Below are 12,391 nucleotides of genomic sequence, written 5' to 3'. Positions count from 1 at the left end.
GTAACACCCAACATTTAAAAATATGAATTTCCAAAAGTTTTCGCCTAACGGCGTTAAAGAAAGCGGAAAAAGGTTTTATAGTCCAAACCAGAAAATTCAGTTTGGCTTATTCATTCAAAAGGTGTTACTCATCATATCATAGAATATGTCTAAATGGAAATCCATAGGTTGCCTAACATAAAATAACCGATCACAAGTCAATACAATTCATAAATATCTAAACATAAAATTCAAAGGTCTAAAGGAGCAGCCACTATGGGTAAACTATAATCATTTTCAAGCAATCTACCCATGTCTCGCTCTTTATTCATCAACACTCAAAGCTTTCTAAACCTGAAGGAACAACACATTTCAAGAAACAAGTGTTAGCTAACGAATTAGCTAACGAATTAGCTAAGTAAGATAACACGAGCTTATAAAAACATTTGTCCAAATAAAACGTATTAAAAGTCATATTTCATCATTAAGGCACATAACATCTCATATAACCATAAACATCATTCGTATAGGATCGTTCGTCTTAGATGTGCCTAATCATCTTTTCATCATCACATATAACATCATTTCAGGTGTGACATAAGTCACTCATATCATATAAGGTGTAAGTTTGTGTGTAGGCGGTCAAAAGACCTAACGGGGACCTCACACCCGACTGGATGGATAAGCCTTACGGCGGTCCATCAGTGTCGTTAAGGAATGGCAAGCCAATCCAGGAGTAGTCCGTATGTTCAAGACATTGGTGGTTAATCACGCCACCCGGAGATACTCTAACCACGTAATTATGTTGCAAGGAGCCACCCAAGCAACCATATACGTACTCACCGGGCAAGGGCAAGTACGGGTTAAGCTTAACACTTTCATATCATATACGAGCTCGATTTACATTACATATAGTTCAGGAATCTACATTACCTAAACATAACACATAATCATCTTTTACGTTTGGGCCCTTAAACGTGCACGTGACATGACAACTTAAAGAGTCTAGTGAACTAGATTAATAAGCCATACAAACATGCACAATACAATACATCTCAAAACATATCATATCATATCATTTCATTTCATTTCATTTCATATCATAGGGACTGCATATTAGGCCTCAAATGTCATTTACATAGCCCATATCACCTCCCGTGTATCCCGATTACCCATAAACGATCAAGATATCAAATGGAAGCTATTATAAGAAAACCATCTTTTGTTGAACCCTCAGCATGTCAAAGTAGTGTATCTTACCTCTTAGAAGCATACAAAATGATACGTAAGTTACCGAGCTTTGCAAGTATTCCCGACTACCTATAATCATTAAACGATATAATAAGCTAAACAAGTACCTACTTACTTTTGTTCATGAATCAAGCCTAAGTATCTATAAACATGACCCATGACAAGGCTTGATGCATCGGACATTCGATTAATACTTTAAAGCTTACAAAACTCGACGAAACTCGACATTCACTCACTAAATTAACCTTTCTGAAAACTTGACATCACAATCATCTTTTAAAAACATAACCATTAGAAAGTAGACTCTCTTACGATTCCGTGGATAGCTTATTTGTTAAAAACGGAGTTACGGTTCAAAAGTTATGGCCATTTGAAAATTCCGTCGCTATTGCGTCGCAACTACCAAGTTGCGTCGCAGCTATGTGTCACTGGTTTCCAGTTGCGCCGCAACTAGCCCCGATTCTGCACAAACCTCATTGTTTAACCTCCAAAACTTAACCAAGCACACCCCAAACGACCCCAAACCTTATGAACGACTTTTAACCCTCAAAATTCATCATTTTAAGACTCTAATGATGTCATGAAAACAACCCTCAACATCCAATTGATTTGCAACACAACAACAATCATTTTAGGTTACCGAATCGATTAAAACTCACGTTTTTGACTCCAATCAACCCTCAAAAGACCTAGATCAGTTATGAATCGAATCAAGAGATTGAAAGGATAAGAAATCAATGTTATTATACCTGGGATACCTGGAGATTATAAAGAGAATGTAAAAACTTGATCAAAACACTCTCGAATCAACCAAACGAAGATGAAATCGAACAAGGAATTGATTATGGCAATGGGGAATGGTTAGGGCTCAAAGAGAAAAGGATAATATGAGTAATTAGAAGTTAATGACCTGCTCCAAGACCCTAATCCCGTTTTTTAGTTTCCACCTATGTCAAAACTAGTCCTTAGGCTTCCTTATGGCTCATATTTAGCTCAAAACACCTATTGGGAATACTTACAACACATTAAATACTTTAAGCACATCAAAAGGCATATAAAACATATCTTAAGCACTTTAGCACATTAATCATTAAGGCACTAAAACTTGACACATATAACACATTAAACACATATAGTCATTAGATCATTTATAGGCTTAACGGACACGTAATGTTGACTTAACGACCCGAGTCAACCGTTAAATAAAAAGTTTGGGATGTTACACTCCCACTGCCTCCGTACACTCCATGAGGCAATGATCAGCCCTTTGCATGTATATTGGAGCATTGAAATAGCCACAAAAGAATTAACCATCCTTAGAAACCGTAAACATACACATATATACACATGATTACATTTTTTTTTTAACATCAACTTTCATTTACAGCCAACCCCAAAAAACTGAAGGTGGCAAAATACAAGTTACAACAAATCAAAAGTCAAAAGACACCTAGTTATTCCAATCTATATAATTATTATTTGATCTAATTCTAATCCAAAAAATAAGACAAGGACTTAATATCTCCCTACAATGACTCCATAGCCAAATGTTCATTGCTAAAAATGATTTTATTTCTCGTCTTGCATAAACACCACATGGCAGTCATTATGATGCCATTGATCATTTTCTTCTTTCTCTTGCCAACTGGTAGGTCGTGTTGAAGTGTTATTAGATCCTTTACACATGATTACATGAACCACAAAAGACACAAACAAAATACAACAAAACAACATACACTCCTTCCATGAACTACACTAATCTATTAATTAAAGATATAATCTAACACATGTTACAAACAAATATATGTGGAAAAAGAAATGGGAAACAGTTCCAATTTCCAAAATACATGTTATGAAGATGTGCACAGTTCCAATTTCCAAAATACATGTTATGAAGATGTGCACTCAGAGGGAAGTTCGTAATTCTTTTCTCTACACACCTTAACTTGACTAAATTAGGCTAGCTAAAAAAAATATGTTTCATGAGTAAAAAATAATGTTTATTGAACATGATCATATAAATATAGTTAAAAATATGAGAACTTCACCTTTATAAAAATATCAGAAAGTCAACAGTTCAACCTCGTATATGTAACATTCAACCAATATGAGATGATCAAACAACATGAATAACTCCATCCACATGTCATTTATGTTAACCAATTATACAATTGCGACCATGGGTGTTGTTGCTTTGTGACCATGGGTGTTGTTGCTCTTTAGCATATTTGGACATTTGGGTTACCGATGTTACACCACAACTCTTAAATTCAACATTCTTGATATAAAAACAAATACAACTTATCATACAAAAAGTTTAAAGAAATATATAAGAATGATAGTGGTTATTATTAAAAAACTCAATCATGAACTGGTTCAAGATTAAAAAACTCAAAACATTATCATCAACCAAAACACACAACATAAACTTGTATATACATGACATCTTGACGGTTAATGAGAAAGGTATAAAGTTACGATGGAATATAAACTTACCATCCGCGCATTTCATCAAACACCTTGTGTGACTTCATAAAAAACAAATTTTTGAAATCACAAAATATCTATAACAATCAACTTAGAATGAAAATCAAGAAACCACAAAAAGTTTAAATAATATCAACTTGTAAAAAGCCAATGATAATCATAAATATATGCAACCATATCTAAGTTTAATTATGAAAATAGGTATTGGCAAAAAAATATATATAAAAAAATCAAACAAAAAAAGAAATCATAAAAGTAGAAAAATTAAAGAACCTTTAATTTAGAATACCTAGAATGATTTGATATGATTTTTATTGAGACGAGGATGAAGAAAGAAAGATTTAAATTCACAGAAATTTTTTTTTTTGTTAACTCTTTGTTTGATTTGTTAGATGGGAATTTTCACAACCATTTTTGAGAGTTTATTTAATGAAGGAAGTAACTTTGATTGATTGTTTGTGTTTGTAAATTTTTAGACAGGGGAAGAACTTTGATTTTTACGGGAATTTTTTTTTTTTACCTTTTAATTTTTGGAAATCAGGTGAAACATAGGGGAGACTGCCACTTGACAGCTTTTTAAAAGTAATTAGCCTTAAAAACCTTGTTTTATTAGGTCCATCCTTATAAGACGTTTTTCCGGCGTCCGACGCGCTTCCAAGGGAAGACGCAATTAGCACGGAGGCGTCTTGGGCTGCGTTCCGCTTGTTCCTTCCATCTTTAGATGCGTGACTTTGATTGGTGGTGGGGTCCGAAGCTACCGTTGGTGAATAAATTTTTTTTTTTTTCCAACTTAAAATTTTAAAAATTAACGGCTAGTATGCCTTTTTTTTAAAAAAAAATTTCTTTATTTTCTTTTTTTATTTATACCCCTTCCACGCTATCATTTCAAATAAAAAACTTCATATCAACTTCATACAACTTCATAATTTTGATAATATTACAAACGGAAATAAAGAAAAACATATAACATAACATTAAAACAGTCTACTTATTTCTTCTGGGCATAAACTGCTTTGGCTTGGTTAATGAACTCATTCAAGGTGATGACCAAACAAGCAATTTCTTCCACAATTTCTTGAATCTTGTCACACTTCCCTTGCAAATAAGTAAAGTATTGACACCCAAGTTCAGTGCAATGCCCCGTTTGTATATACTTGATTTGTTCTTGACACCAATTCTTTTTCGCTTGAAATTTTAGACCAATTTCAACAAGCTTGTCTTTGCACATTTGGTGGTCGAGGAGAGTAACCGTATCATTATTATGTATTTTTTCCAGTATTGTATTTTTTTTAATTGTATTGTTTTTAATTTTAAGTAATGTAATGTGTGTTCAAGTATTAATAAAATGTATTTTGTTTTTATTTTTATGTAAGAAAAATGAAATAATAAAATATTAAATGAATAGTGAAGAAGCGAAGAAGAAGTAAGTAGTATAAGGAGGAAAGTGTTATCGAGAGGCCTTGGTGAGAGAAATGTGTTGTCAACATTTCGAATTGATTTAATTGAGATTTCCCATGTTAATAACTCTGGGATAATAAAACTCATACTCGACTAATCGTAAAGGTTTTTGACAAATTTCATTTCTCTATATTCACACCTCTCTTTAACCCTTCCCATTCGCTCCCAAAATCAAAACCCTAAAAACACACACACAAACACACACTTGGCGCCAATTCCTCATCACCATGGACGACCTTCAAGCCACCTACAAAGACGACCAATCAGACGACACAACACCCACCGATCCAATTCCACCGGAAACCGATATCCCATCTGAAGAACTTTCCGACAACCCCAATAACCCTAAATCCCCCAATTTCACCAAAATCATCTCTTCCGAAGAAGACGACGAAACCGAACCCGAACCCCCTTCGAAAAAACTCAAAAACATTCTAGAAGTATCCACACCCATTCCCCCACCAATTGTTACCAACAAGAATTCCAAGAAAAAAAAGTATAATAAATCCAAAGGAAACAATGTTTGGACAAAACCCACTTCAAGAAAAGGCAAAAAAAGGACTAAAAGTACCACCACCGCCACTGCCCAAACCACCGAGGATTCGGTGTTGATTACGCCCGTAAACCGGTTTGCAGACAAAACCGATGATTCCGTTGAAATGAGGATATGTTTGTCTAAGGTTTACAAAGCGGAAAAAGTGGAGTTAAGTGAGGATAGGCTGTCTGCAGGGAGTTGTAAAGGGTATAGAATGGTCAGGGCGACACGAGGGGTAAATGATGGCAATTGGTATTTTGAGATAAAGGTGATGACTTTAGGCGAAACGGGGCATACGAGGCTTGGATGGTGTAACGAAAAAGGCGATTTGCAGGCGCCCGTTGGGTACGATGGGAATAGTTATGGGTATAGAGATATTGATGGGAGTAAAGTGCATAAGGCTGTTAGGGAAAAGTATGGGGAAGAAGGGTATGGTGAAGGGGATGTTATCGGGTTTTATATTAGTTTGCCTGATGGGAAAAAGTATGCACCGAAACAACCACAGTTGGTTTTGTATAAAGGGCAGAAGTATGCTTATGCTTCCGATACGAAAGACGAGCCTCCTAAAGTTGTCCCAGGTTTGTGATTCTCTTTATCTGTTTGTTACGTTATTATATGTAATTATGAATTGTTTTTTGAGCTAACTTTTATATGTATAGTGTTCAAGTAAGAACATTTTTGAAATAAGAATGATAAGAACATTTAATCTTAATCATTGTAACTGACAAGTTTAGAAAATTGATGCATATGTATCTCAAGAAAGCGCTAATACATGTACGCATCATGGCAGATTTTCATTAATTGTTAAAGCAACAGAAACATGATGCAGAGCATGAAATAAAAGTGTGTTTTTTACGATTTTAATGCATCAAAGTTTTGTCAAACACTCAAATAATGCTAATTAAGTCTATATTATGTTAAGTTTATGGACCTGTAATGATCAAATTGAACTGTGTTTGTGTATTTACAGCTCTTATTTTAAAAAGTGTTCGCATTGTTAATGCAGCACTTTCTACATATGCATATTTTGGTTTTGTAATCTGCTACAAAAAAAATTTGTGCTTCTGATTACTCATAATTTGGGAATTGAGATATCAGCCGATTATCTAGTGCCTGTTCTGGCGTTACTTTATGTTTGCTATTTGTTCATATGCTGTAGTTTTTTGGCTTTCTTTTGCCTATAAGTGATCTATTTTGGCAACATCTTACTACTATTTTTGGGTTTTAGGTAGTTGACGCTTTTGTTTTTTAGTCATGCTTGATTGAGGTCTGCTTGATACATGGGTTGAAGGCTGTACTGGTATAAGAGCTTGTTGACCTTAGTGAAGTTAGTTTTTATGTGAATGGTAACACATCATAGTATGGTATATTAATTTAGCAGTCTGGTGGAATAGCTTTTACTGATGCATCGACATCATGTAATTAGAATATATGGTAGAAGGCATTGCACAGGTAGGGAGTGATATAGAGAGACAATTGTAGCTATTAGAAGAGAAGCGGATGAATTACCATGCTGCTGATATTGGATGAGGTGACTCCGAATTGTAAGAGTATTTGGGAGAAGTGGAGGGAAGAATAGGCGATAGTGACTAATTAAAATAAAGAGAATATGCTAACACCAATGTTAGTTTAATTGTTGATAGTTGTCAAAATCTGGATACATTGTTTCTGACTTGTTCAGAGTCAGAAGTGAAGACAGTAAGACCTTTTGTGTATTTTCTTTAGAGTTCAGATCTTAAAAGCACTAAAGATATAATACTTGCTTTGGCTTTTAGCTCCATTGATGGTTTATTCTGCCCTCTGAAAAATGTTGTGTCTTGTCTTGCTATGAATGTTTGTACTGTGATATTCTTTATAATGAGCCTTGTCATTACCTTGCCAAAGGGTGAATTTGGTATGTTGGTCTACAAAATTAGGCACTTTGACTTTGTATACTTCAATTGTTCTATATCTTCTTCACTTTGCTCTATATTTTGTTGTACCCTATTACCAGTTGCTGCTAGTCACCATCCCTTCTTCAGTTGCTCTATATCTTCTACACTTTTGCTCTATATTTTGTTGGTCTACAAAACAAAGTTGATTTAGTTGAGTGGTGGGGATATATATGTGGCGGCCGAAGCTTGGTGAATAGAATTGCATAAAGAATCCAGTCAATAAATGTTTTGGATGGTGATAGTAGTAGTAGAAGGTGTGAAATCAAGTAAACATTTTGAATATCATCCAGAGGGTCAAATTGGCTTAAACATTTTCCGAGATCTATATCGTTTACTTATCAATTGGGATGGTTCTCTATTCAAGTTTCAGTGTAAATCCCTGAGAAAACAAACACAAGCGTTAGAGTACTAACTGAACTTTATATATGTATAACTATATATTATATATAAAGTTCAGTTATATAGGTGTGTGTATGGTGTACCTAATAAATATGTAAATATAAAAATGTCCATGGATGGCTTCCAAGACTGATGTTTCCAATTAGTTTTCTTTGTATCTTTACCTGTTACTTGCCATAGGAAAGTACCGTTCCAAAAAAAACCTGCCATAGGAAGGTATATAGGTATTTATCAACTTATATACTGAATTTTGCTATTTCTGAGTAGCCATTTAGCATTTCTTTACGTACCTTCTAATAGTCTAAAGAAGAAGATAGATCCTCATATTGCATAAGAAAAAATACTAGAAAAATATTCTCTTTCTCCGTAGAAGATGCTAGTGATGGGGACTGGTAGCAACTGGTAATAGGTTACAACAAAACATAGAGCAAACTAGCAAAGTGAGAGAGGTTATGTTTTTAGGAGGGAGTAAACTCAAAAGGACCAAATGTTCTTAAAATTGATTGTATTCCCCTCAATTTGATCATATTATGTGGAAAAAGACAAGATTAGTATCAACCACATTTCAGTTACCTTGGCATCAACAAAACTTCCGTACATAAGATTTCGCTGAGGACATACATTGCAAATATGTGTATAGCCAGATCCTATAATCCTTAGTATGGCTATGTTATTCTTGTTAACTAAGATCCTGTAAAAAAAATTATTCTTCCATTAAGCATGATATTGTACTGGTACACTCCAGTATAGCAACATATGCAACAAGATGTCGACTTACGTAGTTTACCACTACGTTAGATTAGGCAAATAAAAAAAAAACGAAACTGTAGCTCCATCTGATGGTCTTTTTCACCAAAATTTTCCTAGGAAGATTGGGGGTCTTTCAGTTTCACCAGCATAATTGTATATATCTTCAGCCCAACTATGAATGAAGGAAGCATCCACATACTCTTCTGCAGAGTGTCTGATCTTTGAACTGGTCAAATGGGTCAAGTGGGCAAGTAGATGTTATTTGATCTGTAGCAAAAACCACGTCTGATACTTAAGCTGTATGGCTTGGCAAAGTTACTGAATATTAAAATGAGAGCAACATATGCAGTTATGACTTAATCATGCTTTTTTTTTTTAAATCTCCAATAGCATTTTATAAAATTTGGTTTCTCTTGTTTTTCAACCATTTCTTGAACTTGTTTGAGACGATAAATCCAATGTAAGTGATTCTGGGCTACTATTTTAAAAGCCACATTTCTAAGAATGGAATGAAAGTTTCTCTATGAAAAATTTCCAATGGGTAATTGGGGAGAAGAGAATTTGAAGAAAAACCTGTCAAACGGCCTAACACCTGCTTGACCCAATCACCTGTTTCCATCATTTTTTCTTCCAAGTTCACCAGTATGACCTATTGGGGATAAAGAGTAAGCCAAGCTCACCCGTTTTAAGGGAATCGTTTGGATTTCCCACCTCTAGGTTCTAAGCCTCTAAGTATCACACTCCTTAAAATAGTAAATTCTATTCCAAGAGAGCAATTTTGTAATAAGGCTATTTAGCCTTCGTCATGACCAATTACATTCACTGTATTTATTATTGTCAGCGGAATACTTATGTGTCTATCTTGTTTTAGGAATGTGATATTAGATTAAGTGTATTTGTGGATGTAATTTATTGTACAAATTTTGGATGTGAGATCTCTATAATGTTAGCTGTTCTCACTTCAATCTTAGTTCCTAGGTTAACTTGAGCATCTTCTATTGCTTTGGATTTGTTACCCATCCTTGAATAGATTTAGAAATCAAAATATTGATGAAATCAAATCTGGTTGATTTGTTGTCTAATGCTTCCACCCCATGTTTTATGTTTCTTTGTAAATCTAAGTTCGATTGTAATAATTGGAATTACTCAACCTTGGTGTATAACTTCTACTGTTCTTAAAGTTAAAAATTTAGATCAGGTATGCATTTGTTCTTCCTTTTGTTATAGCCTGTCAAATTTGGAAGTGACAATGAAAGAAAATCTCCCTGCTAAATCTGGTTTGTTGTGTGTTTGAAGTTCTGAGTTCAGGTGTTCAGCATATCGTTATTATTCCTTCGAGGATAATTGATTTTAATCTTGGTGGGGTTTTCTTTATCTGTTATAATTATCATTTAATAAAGAGAGAATGTATTCTTTTGTATGCAGGAAGTGAAATATGTTTTTTCAAAAATGGAATTTGTCAAGGGTCTGCTTTCAAGGATCTCCATGGTGGGCGTTACTACCCGGCTGCTTCAATGTACACTCTTCCTCATCAGAGTAACTGTGTTGTCAAATTCAACTTTGGTCCTGATTTTGAAGCCTTTCCGGAAGACTTTGGTGGACGTCCTATCCCAACACCAATGATTGAAGTTCCATATCATGGCTTTGATGGCAGAGTTCAAAATGGTGTGTCCAGTGAGAAGCATTAGCAATAAGCACTGAATAGTGTCTAGCATATATCTGCAAACGGGATTCATTTGACTCGTATCTTAGTTGTAACTTTGTTCTTTTATTGCTGTATGATTAACAAAATTTTGGACAACTTACATAATTGAGTTTACCATTGAATCTAGAATCATTTAATGCATTTATGCTTTTGACTTTTTGTATTGGTTTTCAACTTTGTTGTGCAATGTTCTTGTAGATAGTCAGGATCGTTTTTTATGAAGATAATGAGTCTATGTGTCATTTTTTTGTCCGGGGTGGACAAATCTACTTTTTTTTTGTAAGAGGACAGCCGCACCGTGGTTGATTTTTGTGATGCAAGTTCTTTTCTTCTTGCAGGCAATCCTTTGGGTTCCACTAGAATGTGCCCCATGCTGAAAGTGGTAAAAGAGAACAACTATTGATATCGCTGAAGCAGACTAAGTATCAGTTGGATACTCTCAATCAGTGAGATCTTGTATAAAAGGTACATAGTCTTGTACCCTTCATCAACTTCATACTCTTGGCGATGGACTTTGAAGGGGATGTACCAAGTAGTTCAGTGTAGAATATCCCATGTATAATTAAATGTAATGTAATGTAATGTATTAATGTTATCTTCTGAAGAATTTAAAAACGTAAGGGTTGTTAGCTGTGGTCCACGGGCTTAAGTATCTAGGCAACTTTTAGACTTGACTATTACTATGATATGGTGATCATACTTGGTGTAGCTGATGGTGAGTGCTTGGGTAGCCTAGTCCCTTGACCTGGGAGCCATGTCAACTAAGCATTCTTAGGTGAGACACTCCCTTTTCTCTCCAGACGCTTTGGATTGTGGGATGATGCATGTCGTTTTATTGAACCCACTGGACTTGTTGAAAAGACTGTGTTTGGGTTTCTGGATTTTGGATATTTATAATGTGAATGGCAAAGTTGCCTCTGAAATTGAAGTTAGATAGTCGTCTGTCTGCAAGTTCATGGATTAGGGTCCACTATGAATATATCTCCTCTTCTCTCTCTGATCTCTTTGTTGATGCCTCATCTTCAATTAAGGTCTAGTCTTAAGGGAATCGAAAATTACAAATTTGTAGCTTTTTAGCTCGTTTAATACTTATTTTCTGTGCAATATATACTCTATTTTATAAGGAATTTACATCTTTTATTAATCCTTTAATAAAAAAATTTTAAGTTACTAATATACCCATATTAAATGGGTTTTGATATTGAACTCAATAAATTATTACTATAAATAAATACAAATTGTTACCATTTCTTTCAGATGATTTTTATTCTTTATAAAATAGAAATTTAGTCATAATCCAGTCGTAATATGGACGATACCATCAACCACCATCACCATCTCTTTTATCACTTTGCAGTCCCTCTGCACAGCACAGGTTCACTTCTTGTTTATCCATATGACTATTGAATTTCTTCCCAGAATATAAGGTATTTATGTTTTAGCTCTTTATATCTGATCATGCTCTTTTTCCATGTTGCTATTTTAAGTTGTGTCATACATGCGTTACTGAAGACTTTCTTCTTCATTGGTTCCTCCTTATAATCAGTTAACTATATGTATAGGAGCTGAGTAAAAAATAGCTTGATCTCATATAATTTATAGACTGATTGAGGATTATTAGGGGAGATGAATTATAAACTAATTAAGGTTTTATGGAGGAGACCTTTATAATCTTTTAGCTTCTATCAGTTGAGATAATAACACAGTTTAAGGGCTTATGAGATCCAAAGGGAGGGTGTAAGTGACAAAGGAAAGTTTGTCATAATTTAGGCACAAGAACAGAGACTTATGAATGGATAGAATAGAAATATGTGGAAGTTGATGTGAAAAGAATTAAGCTTTATGCAATTTGGGTGTGGCACGAAACCGGAGAATGGAGAAAGGAAGGCAACT

At 34.5% G+C, this 12,391-nt stretch overlaps 1 protein-coding gene across 1 annotated transcript; it reads left to right on the top strand.

Moving 5' to 3' along the window:
* Window positions 1-5,285: 5,285 nt before the first annotated feature.
* Window positions 5,286-11,118, top strand: LOC122581712 (protein TRAUCO). Its single transcript, XM_043753973.1, has 3 exons — window positions 5,286-6,288; window positions 10,219-10,458; window positions 10,837-11,118. Exons 1-3 carry the CDS (start codon window positions 5,403-5,405, stop codon window positions 10,899-10,901), a joined length of 1,191 nt encoding a protein of 396 aa, XP_043609908.1. The 5' UTR covers window positions 5,286-5,402; the 3' UTR covers window positions 10,902-11,118.
* The last annotated feature ends 1,273 nt before the right edge of the window (window positions 11,119-12,391 follow it).

Source organism: Erigeron canadensis, chromosome 9 (assembly GCF_010389155.1).
Source record: "Erigeron canadensis isolate Cc75 chromosome 9, C_canadensis_v1, whole genome shotgun sequence".
Taxonomy (NCBI): Eukaryota; Viridiplantae; Streptophyta; class Magnoliopsida; order Asterales; family Asteraceae; genus Erigeron; species Erigeron canadensis.
Note: the sequence above shows the minus strand (reverse complement) of the source record. Positions and strands in the feature narration are given on the sequence as shown.